The 13,829-nt window shown below is 37.8% G+C and overlaps 2 protein-coding genes across 6 annotated transcripts; both read right to left on the reverse strand.

The window, feature by feature from the left end:
• Window positions 1-200: 200 nt before the first annotated feature.
• LOC306702091 (uncharacterized protein) lies at window positions 201-5,627 on the reverse strand. 2 transcript variants are annotated; one of them, XM_079167591.1, is made up of 7 exons: window positions 5,430-5,627; window positions 4,256-4,531; window positions 3,313-3,615; window positions 2,257-2,559; window positions 1,862-2,022; window positions 1,664-1,762; window positions 201-1,437 (listed from the first exon to the last, which is right to left on the reverse strand). In XM_079167591.1, exons 1-7 carry the CDS (start codon window positions 5,470-5,472, stop codon window positions 1,273-1,275), a joined length of 1,350 nt encoding a protein of 449 aa, XP_079023717.1. In that variant the 5' UTR covers window positions 5,473-5,627; the 3' UTR covers window positions 201-1,272. The 2 variants fall into 2 exon arrangements, with proteins under 2 accessions (XP_079023717.1, XP_079023718.1); XM_079167592.1 differs by lacking the exon at window positions 1,664-1,762 and having other exon boundaries at window positions 202-1,437.
• Window positions 5,628-7,880: 2,253 nt separating this feature from the next.
• Window positions 7,881-13,065, reverse strand: LOC306702147 (uncharacterized protein). Of its 4 annotated transcripts, none has more exons than XM_079167684.1 (6): window positions 12,936-13,065; window positions 11,845-12,120; window positions 10,889-11,191; window positions 9,940-10,242; window positions 9,623-9,783; window positions 7,881-9,255 (listed from the first exon to the last, which is right to left on the reverse strand). In XM_079167684.1, exons 2-6 carry the CDS (start codon window positions 11,954-11,956, stop codon window positions 9,235-9,237), a joined length of 900 nt encoding a protein of 299 aa, XP_079023810.1. In that variant the 5' UTR covers window positions 11,957-12,120; window positions 12,936-13,065; the 3' UTR covers window positions 7,881-9,234. The 4 variants fall into 4 exon arrangements, with proteins under 4 accessions (XP_079023810.1, XP_079023809.1, XP_079023808.1 ...); XM_079167683.1 differs by having other exon boundaries at window positions 9,623-9,780; window positions 12,889-13,063; XM_079167682.1 differs by having other exon boundaries at window positions 12,889-13,063.
• Window positions 13,066-13,829: the final 764 nt, after the last annotated feature.

The following is a 13,829-nucleotide window of genomic DNA, read 5'->3' on the forward strand; positions in this document are numbered from 1 at the left end:
CTCTGTCGTTTTTCTCTAGGACACACAAAAGGCTTTGTCGTATTCTGGCTGAGTTTCCTCTGTGAACCATGGGGTGTAAAGGAATTGATATTCTTGGATGAGCTTTTGGCTGTGTGGTGACATGTTGGGTGGGTGGTACTTGTAGTAGCCGTTAAGTGTTGAAGACATGAAGACAACGGATACAAATATGAACCAAATAGTTGAGTGCTATCAGATTTAATGCACCTGACACAAAGTCCAAATAAACAACAATGCATGCACAAGATGAATACTTGTTTGTTCATACATACATTTTTAACAATATATAATTTTCTTAAAAAATGCTGTGTGTGTGTATGTGTGTGTGCGTAAAAGTCCCAAATAAATGAATTCAATAAAGTTAAACTTTTAAAGTAATGCACTTACGGTGAAATGTTGACATACATGCAATACAGAGCTGTTTTTATGGCATTGAAAATATGTAATAGGAAAAGGCAACTGGGTCTTGTTATTTATATTTATACAATATGACTTCAACACATATAGATATGTTTGTGTGATTTACCTGAGCAAATGAAATACAGTAACTATGTATCAATATTAGTTAACATCTACAGCTCATTTGAAGTTAATTTTTTTCTACACTAAACTACAAAGCAAGCATCAGATTTTACAAGTTTTTAACTGAACTTGAGCTGCAAGCTGAATTCCATGCGAATTAACAATGCGAGCTCTCTCAATTTAAAGAACATGATTTTCTTTGAAATGTTATTTTTCGTCTGGTTTTAAAATAGTGATCCTTTTGTACAAAGTCTCTGCTCTGCTCTGCAAAAAAAAAATGTTTGGAAGAAATTTTGGAAATGATATTCCTTTGTTGCTGACAGTTAGATGAGAGGAGTAATGGCACTCCAATCTTGATCATCAGCTATAAAGCGAACAAATTCTGCGAAGAAGGCAACAAGTCCTCGCCAATCAGAGGCAGAGTAGAATACATCAAAACTACTGTAAACAACAGGCTTTGCAAATGCAAATAGATATGAAAGAGGTAATTTGTCATGTGGATAAAAGGGCACTTTGACATGATAAGAAAAACCTCTCTTGTACACTTATTGCCAGGGTGTGATTGGTTACACTAAGGTTGCCTGCTACCACTGGTTAAATCCATTAAAAGCCATCCATCGGTGAATATCCATTTTTCCAAAATTTCAAAATGTTCCTGTAACTTCACGCTAAAGAGTGAGTGAACAAATGAAGTGTTTACATATTTCAATGTATCTTTAGAAATCAAGGCTCTCAGAGGAAGTTGAGTTTGTCTGAGGTATAAACATCAGAGTTAGTTGAGTCTGAACCGAGTGGGGGAGCGGAGGGAAAGGTCACCCCCTTCAATTCAAACGTTGGCTCAGGGTCAGAGTGGACAGGGACAGTTGGAGCGTCTGGCTGCTCTGCTGGAGCTGAAACCTGGAGAGAAAAAGACATGTCACAGTGTATCATAATCATAATAACAGCAGGGCATGGTTTTTGGTTTCCAAAAAATGTCAGATGGTAGAACAATTGAAAAGCAAAGATTACACAAATTAAAAATGTAAAAGTACACAAGCACAAGAAAGCATAAGCCTGTGCCCATGCTTGACACAATACACCTTGCTGCCAAAGTTTCACTCTATGAAATGCAACACACACTAACCAGCGGGTCAGTCACAGTGTAAGAAGGCGGATCGGGGTCGTGTGTCCCAGAGGGATCAATGAGTTGGCCTGACCTCGGTCCAACAGGCTCAGTGTCACACTGCGGTTTGAACAAAATAGAAACACAATGGGTAATTATGATATCAACAGCAGGAGCTTTAACTATAGAGGATTGTACACACAGGTAAGGTAGCCTTACCTCTTGGTATTGAACATCTGGTTCAGCAGCAGCAGTCTCAGATCCGTCCTCTTTGGACTTGCTCTTCCCACAGCAGCAGCACTTCACGCAATAGACGAAAAGTGAGGCAAAGAAAGCACCAACCCCAATACCAATACGAGATGTATAGCTGGTAGGTAGTGCTGAAACAATCCGTCAATTAGTTGATGGGCAGTGAATGTATCGCCAACAGTTTTTTATATATTTGCTGTTTTGAGTGTGAGGATATCCTTCTTTTAACTGATTCATATAACTGTTTCCTGACGTAAAAAAGAAAGATGTCACCAAGAAGTCGATAAAAGAAAGAATTTATATAACGATGTAATAACCCAACAAAACAGTCATCTGACACTTATTAATAAACACAGGTTACTTACGCTTCATTTTCAGTGTCACCACTGAGGCTGTGTTGTCATTCTGATCTCTGATCTCATAGCGTCCGTTGCATGACATCTCGAGGACCTTATTTGAAATCCCACATGGCTCTAAAAGATCAAACCCTGTGCAATCAGATGCATCCAAACCCCCCTGCAGCCTGCCTTGATGAACTATGTTAATCGTCAACTCTTCCGGCTGATCGTCACTTTCTGGGACGAAGTAAATGTTGCAGGAGTTTGGTTCCAGATCAAAAGTGAATTCGAAGAGGTCACCAGGTTTCCGGGCAACGGTCTTTGTGATTTCTGGAAGACAGAACACACAAGACCCAAAATGTTCTGAGTACCAAACACTCCTCCAGTACAGTTTATAGTTTTGTCTTTCTAACAGCTGTGATCAGCTTGAAGGAATAATCCCACATTTTGGTAAAATTAGTTATTTGCTTTCTTGCTGAGAGTTAGGTGAGAAGATTGTTGTTGTTTCCAGTCTTTGTAATATTTTTCCAAAATGTGGATCTGTTCCTTTAAATTCATGTCACTTACAATGGATTTAAATGATATGTTTTTGTCTATATACTCATATCTTCCAAAGGATTTCCTCCAAAATATGGCTAAATACACTTCTTCCATCTTGTGTGCATCAGTTTGCACTCATTGAGTTTCTCCATTGGTCCCTTTACACAAACAGTCCCTGTTTGAATGGAGAAACTTGGAGCCAATCAGTTAACTACAATTCATTTAAACCAAAAGCCAAAGCAGATGGTCAGACTAGTCAGTAAGTATGAATGAACAGCGGAGAAGCAGATTATGCTGCAGCAGTGGTTTCTAATGACGTTCTGATGCTTTTCAACTGTTAACAGGGTGAATCCAAAGTGACTGCAGCCGCTGTACTCTGCAAAGGATAAAACTACAAACGCTTTAGGATAGAAAGCTATTTGAAGTAAGTTAACAAGTTGATTCTGAAGTATTATTACTTCATTAAATATAAGGATTTTTTGACAAGGTGATCATTCAAAAACAGTCATCTGACACTTATTAATAAACACACAGGTTACTTACGACTCATTTCCAGTGACACCACTGAGGCTGTGTTGTCATTCTGATCTCTGATCTCATAGCGTCCTTTGCATGACATCTGGAGGACCTTTTTTGAAATCCCACATGGCTCTAAAAGATCAAACCCTGTGCAATCAGATTCATCCAAACCCCCCTGCAGCCTGCCTTGATGAACGATCGTATTCTTCAACTTTCTCGGCTGACGGCCGCTTTCTGGGAAGAAGTAAATGTTGCAGGAGTTTGGTTCCAGAGGATAGCTGAAGGTGAAGCGGTCACCAGGTTTCTGATAATTTCCCATTACGATTGCTGGAAAACAAAAAAGAGAGAGTATATCAAAATCTTTTGAGTATCAAACTCTGCTCACGTTTAGTCTTGGTTTCATAAAGCATGGCAGCTGTAATCAGCTGAAATGTTGTTATTTGCTTAACATTAGAGGAATACAAGTTATCTCATGACACTTTTCATAAAGAGCAGATCTAGACCACACTCATTAAACTTTAATAAGAGCATTAGCAAGCATGTGGGCGACGGTGGCAAAGTAAAACTCCTCCTTAACGGGAAGAAACCTCGAGCAGAACTAGACTGTGGGCTAATTTTTCCTGATGTTTCCAGGCGTTGTGCTAAGCTAAGCTAAGAAACTCATATATCTTCATGTTTACTGTGTAGACAGGAGAGTTATCAATATTTATCATTAAACTGTCAGCAAGAAGGTGAATAATCAAATTCCCCAAAATGTGGAACTGTTCCTTTAAACACAGTATTATCTTGACCCACATTGCCGTGCAACCATAATATTATACTAACTGACAGTCAATTTAATATTATGTTTGCTTAAAATGCTTAAAACCAAGTGACTAAGAAAAGAGTGTGACAGCCACAGTGTGTTGACATAAAGAAGTGCTGGGATAGAAAATGAAATAGAATGAGAGCAAAGAAGGATCTTCACCTTTGACTTCAAGTGTATAGTTGAACATTTCTTTCAGATCTTTGTCTCTCATGATGTAGCGACCACTGTCTTTCTGAGTTAAATGAGATATTCTAAAGTGGCTAGTCATCATTCTAAACTTTTTGTCCGATGTGACTGGAGGGTCACCCTGTTTCCACAAGATCGTCACGTTTGAGTTGTCTTTGGGGCTGAACTCAACGAAGTCAGGCTTTTTGAGCAGCTTAAGGTAATGGGTGTCCCCATAGTACTTCTCCTCATGACTGCTGTGTGAGAGGCCTGGTGAGAGAAAGTCCAAAAGAAACATTATGAAGGTACCAGACATCTTTTTGGAACTTTTTGTCATTCTTTTCCTAAATTATTTGAACATGCATCTATATTTTAAATTGTACTTGTTTTTGACTACAATACATTTAAATGTCAAGTAATTTAACAACCTTTATGACTAAGTAATAAACCTGCACGTATAGAATATCACAGTATACATAATGAGACACTGACTCTATGTCTATAGTTCCATGTTTCCCATCTGGATTCAATAAAGGCGTGTCATAATTAACATGCAGATCTTTTACTGAAGTAGGAGTAGCAAAAACATCGTGTTACATTAAAAATCCTGCATTAAAAATGATTCTTAAGTAAAAGTACAAGGGTACTTTTAGCTGAAAGTGTGAGCTAGTAAATGTTTAATTATGGACCTTAAAGTTGATATTATGACTTGAGTGGACAAATTATTATCTTCTTCAACATAATATAAAAAGACACAAAACATAATAAAAAAAAATCAAGTTCAGGGTCTTGTCTATTAGTGTTAGTTAGTCCAACATCTATAATTATTGTGATCACATTGTTTTAGTACATTTCATTTATAATGATATCGTTTTATATATCAAAGTAATTTACCATAGCTGTTAAATAAATATAATGATGTCATAGGAACAATATTCCCCTGTGAAATGCAGTCGAGTAGAAGTCTAACGTCGCATTAACTGTAAACACTCAAGTATAAATACCTTTAAATTCTACTTCCAGTACTATAGCAGCGTTACATGCATTTGGTAACTTTCCACCACAGTCATATTACTTCCTTCCTGCTGAGTCCTCGAGGTAAACAGGTTATAGTCTTTAAAGCAGTCTCGCTAAAGCACGAATAATAATTAGACTTAACGTTACTCACCAATACACACAAACGCAACCAGCAACAACAACAATACCATCATCTACCGTGTTTCCAAACGCAAAACACGAGTCCAGTGTAAACCGTCTTGGGACCAGTTGACAGTTAATCGAGACTTAACTGATGATAAACACTTCAGTGTGTTCACAATATTGAGACAGGAGCTGTACAATGCACACACTCCGCCCTATATCGTTATTACTGGCATACTACAGTGACTTGCTGCAGTGGGGAGCTCGGTTTTCATGATGTAGAGGAAAGGGCGTGTCAGTGGCCGCACACTTGATGCGTTTACGTATCATTGGAAATTCGAGACAGAGAGCCCAAGAGTCATTTGCGGTCATTAAAATGTGAACCAAATGGAGAAAGTTGAAGGTTTGGCCTCAGCATTGGTAGGGACACTGCCAGCCCCCCCCCCCCCCCCCCCCCCCCCCCCGACCGTATAAAAAAAACGGAGTTGATATTATGTTGAACAGGCACACTTTATTAAAATATATTAACATTTGTGAAACTTGGAACTGATTTAAACATAATAACAGTAATAAAACCAGTATACAAAACAGTATTCTGCACCAAATAAATAATAATAATAATAAATAATTAAATAAATGAATAAAAATCGTTCTGCTAAAATGCCAATATACAGTAACAGTATATTCTATATCTAAAATATATATAAAAAACTTTTCCCAGTTGTGCAGCCAAAAAAGACAAAAAAAAAAATCTATTCTGCAGCACTTAATAGGCTATAAATAAAGTGTTTTCTTCCTTTATTTATGCAATTAGTAGTAGTGCTGGGCAACGATTAACATTTGTAATCTCGATTAATCGCATGGATGTTTTGCGATTAATCGAATTGTTATGGCAAAGTTCAATAATGAATTCAAAAGTAGTGTATTGCGCACTTTTATTTGAAAAGTACTGCTATATGAACAATAACATTTGGTTTGCACACTTTAAACAAATAAGGTGCTTTTTAACAGCAGTATTCCCTTTACACAGTAGCAGTTATATTTCTTGCACTGTCTGTGCTCAGTGTGCTGACCGAATGTGAAACGTGTTCCACTGCTGTGCAACAGGAATAAAATGTTTCAATGTCAGAGCATGTGAATGCAGCTCTACTGTTGATCAATATAATTCTGTAACTCCGAGGTGATGATGGTTACCCAGCGATCAAAGAATAAAGACTCTTTACGCACAATTTAGGTGTATTTTCCCTTTAACTCACGAGATGCAGGTAGCATGTTTTATACTTAATGTGAATATAATTCATACGTTGTTGGCATCTTATTCTGAAAACCGGATGTTAGTCTGAAGAAACCGGATGTTGTCTCACGTTAATCTTTCCGCTAACTTTCAAAGTCCTTCGCTCGCTCCCGATCTGTGCCGTTTGAATGCGTTTACCGTGAATTTCAGCATATAGGTGCACAAACATGTAAGTGTCTGCTGAGTTGAGCACGGAGATCTGAGTGTCTGCTGACTTTACCGCAGCGATGTCCAGTAGTCTCCATTCCTCCACCGCTGCCAGCGAGCAACGGACTTTCAAAATAAAAAGAAACGCGCTATAAATAATTGTCGGCGTTAATTAATGAATGCGTTGACGCGATAATAACGCGTTGACTTGCCCACCACTAATAATAATACGAATGAGTTTGCAAATATATTGTGCAAAATATTTTTTTCTAACAGGCAATTCAAATTAACAAAATATTGGTGGGGACAATTCTTTCCCAAACTTTGGTCGTGACTCGTCCCTATGGACCATATGCAAACCTACGCCCTTGGATCTGGATCAAGGGAAAAAAAGGATACATTGTTGCGTTTTAGTTCTTTAGCCTTTAAACAGTAACATGAAAAAGAACAGAATAACCTATTACTCTCAACTATTTTGTAGGTTAGGTTTTTTTAAGTCACAGTGATGACCTTGGGCGTCGTGGATGGGATGTGGCCTACCATAGATTCTGCCCACAGAAGTTGTCTGTATATATATATAAATTCTTTATGAAATTTAAAAATAATAGTTTGTGTGCTGGGCATATAATGAGGAGATTTAAGTGTAACGTTTGGTCTCTCAACCTATAATTGAATTATGTGATCAAAAATCAACTATATGTTGCAACATAAACACTAATGAGTGGCATTGTCCCGTACACAAACAGATTTATGTCTCTGTAGTTTTTCTCTCGGACACACCAAAGGCTTTGTCGTATTCTGGCTGAGTTTCCTCTATGAACCATGGGGTGTAAAGGAATTGATCTTCTTGGATGAGCTTTTGGCTGTGTGGTGACATGTTGGGTGGGTGGTACTTGTAGTAGCCGTTAAGTGTTGAAGACATGAAGACAGTGGAAAAAAATACAAATACGAACCAAATAGTTGAGTGCTACTAGATTTAATGCACCCGACACAAAGTCCAAATAAACATCAACACAAGATGATTACTTGTTTGGTCATACATACATGTTGAACAACATATCACGTTCTCAAAAAGGCTGTGTGTGTGTGTGTGTAAAAAAAGTACCAAATAAATTAATTCATATTAAGTTAAACTTTTAAAGTAATACACTTACGGTACAATGTTGACATACATGCAATACAGAGTTGTTTTTATGGCATTGAAAATATGTAATAGGAAAAGGCAACTGGGTCTTGTTATTTATATTTATACAATATGACTTCAACACGTATAGATATGTTTGTGTGATTTACCTGAGCAAATGAAATACAGTAACTATGTATCAATATTAGTTAACATCTACAGCTCATTTGAAGTTAATTTTATTTCAGAATCTACACTAAACTACAATGCAAGCATCAGATTTTACAAGTTTTTAACTGAACTTGAGCTGCAAGCTGAATTCCATGCAGGAGAACGGCAAGCAAAGGTGCAAGTAACTCGAGTGTAATGAGGACTTGTTTACACCTTTTAAATACAGAGAACTTTCCAAAGATAGGACTACTTGATGTTTGGTTCTTCCCTGAAAAGGTTCACAGTGAAGCTGGACTGCAATAAATCATGTGTCCCTGACAGAACTGCAGGAATGAGGCAGCTATTCACTCAGTAGGCTACTATGACAATCTAGCGAGCTCTAAAAGTGAGACTCATGAGGTAAGAAATTATTGTTAACAATGTGAGCTCTCTCAATTTAAAGATCATGATTTTCATTGAAAAGTTATTTTTCGTCTTTGGTTTTTAAATAGTGATCCTTCTGTACAAAGTCTCTGCTCTGCTCTGTAAAACAAAAAATATGTTGGAAAAATGTTGGGAAATTACATTCCTTTGTTGCTGACAGTTAGATGAGAGGAGTGATGGCACTCCAATCTTGATCATCAGCTATAAAGCGAACAAATTCTGTGAAGGAGGCAACAAGTCCTCGCCAATCAGAGGCAGAGTAGAATACATCAAAACTACTGTAAACAACAGGCTTTGCATATGCAAATTGTTATGAAAGAGGTAATTTGGCATGTCGATAAAAGGTCACTTTGACATAAGAAAAACTCTCTTGTATACTTATTGCCAGGGTGTGATTGGTTACGCTAAGGTTGCCTGCTACCCCTGGTTGAATCTATTAAAAGCCAGTCACTGGTGAATATCCATTTTTCCAAAATTTCAAACTATTCCTGTAATGTCATGCAAATGAGTGAGTGAACAAATGAAGTGTTTACATATTTCAATGTATCTTTAGAAATAAAGGCTCTCAGAGGAAGTTGAGTCTGAACCGAGTGGAGGAGCGGAGGGAAAGGTCATCCCCTTCAATTCAAACGTTGGCTCCGGGTCAGAGTGGACAGGGACAGTTGGAGCGTCTGGCTACTCTGCTGGAGCTGAAACCTGGAGAGAAAAAAAGATGTCACAGTGTATCAGAGCATTACAAGCAGGCTAAAAGTGACGAATTTTGTCTAAAATACAGATTTTAGCTTCTGTTGTTGTGGAGAATATTAATGTCAAATTTGATACATTCTCATAAAACAATGTATCATTAGTATTATAATGTGGATACAATATAAGCATACTAACTGAATTAAAAAATGTGTGTGTATATATATATATAAACTGATTTACCAGTTTCACCTATATACCATATTAACTTCAGAGTAGGGCTGTTGTGTTGGGTTGCAGAAACACAATGGGTAATTATGATATCAACAGCGGGAGCTTTAACTATAGAGGATTGTACACACAGGTAAGGTAGCCTTACCTCTTGGTATTGAACATCTGGTTCAGCAGCAGCAGTCTCAGATCCTTTCTCTTTGGACTTGCTCTTCCACCAGCAGCAACACTTCACGCAACAGCAGCAAAGTGAGACGAGGACAGCTCCAGTCCCAATACCAATATGATATGTAGTGCTGGTAGGTACTGCTGAAACAATCAGTCAATTAGTTGATGGGCAGAGAATGTATCGCCAACAATTTTGATCACTGACCAATCGTGTAATTTGCAAGAATGTTTATATAACGATGTGATAATCCAACAAAACAGTCATCTGACACTTATTAATAAACACAGGTTGCTTACGACTCATTTTCAGTGTCACCACTGAATCTGTGTTGTTATTCTGATCTCTGATCTCATAGCGTCCGCTGCATGACATCTGGAGGACCTTATTTGAAATCCCACATGGCTCTAAAAGATCAAACCCTGTGCAGTTAGATTCATTCAAACCCCCCTGCAGCCTGCCTTGATGAACGATGTTAATCGGCAACTCTTCTGGCTGATCGTCACTTTCTGGGAAGAAGTAAATGTTGCAGGAGTTTGGTTCCAGAGTAGAAGTGAATTTGAAGAGGTCACCAGGTTTCTGTTCAAAGTACCTTGTGATTTCTGGAAGACAGGACACAAAAGACCCAAAATGTTCTGAGTACCAAACACTCCTCCAGTACAGTTTATAGTTTTGTCTTTCTAACAGCATGGCTGTGGATCTGTTCCTTTAAATTCATGCCACTTACAATGGATTTCAATGATGATACGTTTTTGTCTATATACTCATATCTTCCAAAGGATTTCCTCCAAAATATGGCTAAATACACTTCTTCCATCTTGTGTGCATCAGTTTGCACTCATTGAGTTTCTCCATTGGTCCCTTTACACAAACAGTCCCTGTTTGAATGGAGAAACTTGGAGCCAATCAGTTAACTACAATTAATTTAAACCAAAAGCCAAAGCAGATGGTCAGACTGGTCAGTAAGTATGAATGAACAGCGGAGAAGCAGATTATGCTGCAGCAGTGGTTTCTAACGACGTTCTGATGCTTTTCAACTGTTAACAGGGTGAATCCAAAGTGACTGCAGCCGCTGTACTCTGCAAAGGATAAAACTACAAACGCTTTAGGATAGAAAGCTATTTGAAGTAAGTTAACAAGTTGATTCTGAAGTATTATTACTTCATTAAATATAAGGATTTTTTGAGAAGGTGATCATTAAAAAACACAGTCATCTGACACTTATTAATAAACACACAGGTTACTTACGACTCATTTCCAGTGACAACGCGAAGGCTGTGTTGTTATTCTGATCTCTGATCTCATAGCGTCCGCTGCATGACATCTGGAGGACTTTTTTTGAAATCCCACATGGCTCTAAAAGATCAAACCCTGTGCAATCAGATTCATCCAAACCCCCCTGCAGCCTGCCTTGATGAACGATCGTATTCTTCAACTTTCTCAGCTGACGGTCGCTTTCTGGGAAGAAGTAAATGTTGCAGGAGTTTGGTTCCAGACGATAGCTGAAGGTGAAGCGGTCACCAGGTTTCCGATTATATCCCATTGCGAGTGCTGGAAGACAAAAAAGAGAGAGTATATTAAAGTGATATCGCAAAATCGTTTGAGTATCAAACTCTGCTCACGTTTAGTCTTGGTTTCATAAAGCATGGCAGCTGTAATCAGCTGAAATGTTGTTATTTGCTTAACATTAGAGGAATACAAGTTATCTCATGACACTTTTCATAAAGAGCAGATCTAGACCACACTCATTAAACTTTAATAAGAGCATTAGCAAGCATGTGGGCGACGGCGGCAAAGTAAAACTCCTCCTTAACGGGAAGAAACCTCGAGCAGAACTAGACTGTGGGCTAATTTTTCCTGATATTTCCAGGCGTTGTGCTAAGCTAAGCTAAGAAACTCATATATCTTCATGTTTACTGTGTAGACAGGAGAGTTATCAATATTTATCATTAAACTGTCAGCAAGAAGGTGAATAATCAAATTCCCCAAAATGTGGAACTGTTCCTTTAAACACAGTATTATCTTGACCCACATTGCCGTGCAACCATAATATTATACTAACTGACAGTCAATTTAATATTATGTTTGCTTAAAATGCTTAAAACCAAGCGACTAAGAAAAGAGTGTGACAGCCACAGTGTGTTGACATAAAGAAGTGCTGGGATAGAAAATGAAATAGAATGAGAGCAAAGAAGGATCTTCACCTTTGACTTCAAGTGTGTAGTTGAACATTTCTTTCAGATCTTTGTCTCTCATGATGTAGCGACCACTGTCTTTCTGAGTTAAATGAGATATTCTAAAGTAGCTAGACATCATTTTAAACTTGTTGTCCAATGTGACTGGAGGGTCACCCTGTTTCCACAAGATCGTCACGTTTGAGTTGTCTTTGGGGCTGAACTCAACGAAGTCAGGCTTTCTGCGCAGCCGAAAGTAATGGGTGTCCCCATAGTTCTTCTCCTCATGACTGCTGTGTGAGAGGCCTGGTGAGAGAAAGTCCAAAAGAAACATTATGAAGGTACCAGACATCTTTTTGGAACTTTTTGTCATTCTTTTCCTAAATTATTTGAACATGCATCTATATTTAAATTGTACTTGTTTTTGACTACAATACATTTAAATGTCAAATAATTGAACAACCTTTGTGAGTAATTAATAAACCTGCACATATAGAATATCACAGTATACATAATGAGACACTGACTCTATGTCTATAGTTCCATGTTTCCCATCTGGATTCAATAAAGGCGTGTCATAATTAACATGCAGATCTTTTACTGAAGTAGGAGTAGCAAAAACACCGTGTTACATTAAAAATCCTGCATTAAAAATGATTCTTAAGTAAAAGTACAAGGGTACTTTTAGCTGAAAGTGTGAGCTAGTTAATGTTTAATTATGGACCCTAAAGTTGATATTATGAATTGAGTGGACAAATTATTATCTTGTTGAACATATTATAATAAGACACAAAACATCATTTAAAAAAAAAAATCAAGTTCAGGGTCTTGTCTGTTAGTGTCAGTTAGTCCAAAATCTATAATTATTTTGATCACAATGTTTTAGTACATTTAATTCATAATGATATAATTTTGTACTTCCAGTACTATAGCAGCGTTACATGCATTTGGTAACTTTCCACCACAGTCATATTACTTCCTTTCTGCTGAATCAAATACTCGAGGTAAACAGGTTATAGTCTTTAAAGCAGTCTCGCTAAAGCACGAATAATAATTAGACTTAACGTTACTCACCAATACACACAAAGGCAACCAGCAACAACAACAATACCATCATCTACCGTGTTTCCAAATGCAAAACACGAGTCCAGTGTAAACCGTCTTGGGACCAGTTGACAGTTAATCGAGACTTAACTGATGATAAACACTTCAGTGTGTTCACAATATTGAGACAGGAGCTGTACAATGCACACACTCCGCCCTATATCGTTATTACTGGCATACTACAGTGACTTGCTGCAGTGGGGAGCTCGGTTTTCATGATGTAGAGGAAAGGGCGTGTCAGTGGCTGCACACTTGATGCGTTTATGTATCATTGGAAATTCGAGACAGAGAGCCCAAGAGTCATTTGAGGTCATTAAAATGTGAACCAGATGGAGAAAGTTGAAGTGTAACATACGAGGGGTCCGTTTAGCACGGACCTTTCCAACTGAATTGGAATGTCTTTCAAACGTCTAAATCACACATAAACACATTCTGGTTATATAGCAGAAATCCTTTGTAACTATTTATTAATTTTACACATGTAAATCCGTTTACCTCACGAGGAGAAGCATAATACACAAGGAGACATTCAGTTGTAAGATTGTCTTCTCTAGCTCTGGTTATCTTGGACTGGGCTTGTTGAGACCTTAGGTCCCCTCATACCTGTAGTTTGGTTATTTGATCTGGATCAAGAGAAAAAAAGGATATATTGTTGCATTTTAGTTCTTTAGCCTTTGAACAGTAACATGAATAACATGAATAAGAACAGAATAACCTATTACTCTGAACTATTTGTGTAGGTTAGGGTTTTTTAACTCACAGTGATGACCTTGGGCGTCGTGGATGGGATGTGGCCTACCGTAGATTCTGCCCACAGAAGTTGTCTGTATATATATATAAATTCTTTATGAAATTTAAAAATAATAGTTTGTGTGCTGGGCATATAATGTAGAGATTTAAGTGTAACCTTA

The sequence above is a fragment of the Pholis gunnellus genome, assembly GCF_910591455.1.
Source record: "Pholis gunnellus genome assembly, chromosome: 10".
Lineage (NCBI taxonomy): Eukaryota > Metazoa > Chordata > Actinopteri > Perciformes > Pholidae > Pholis > Pholis gunnellus.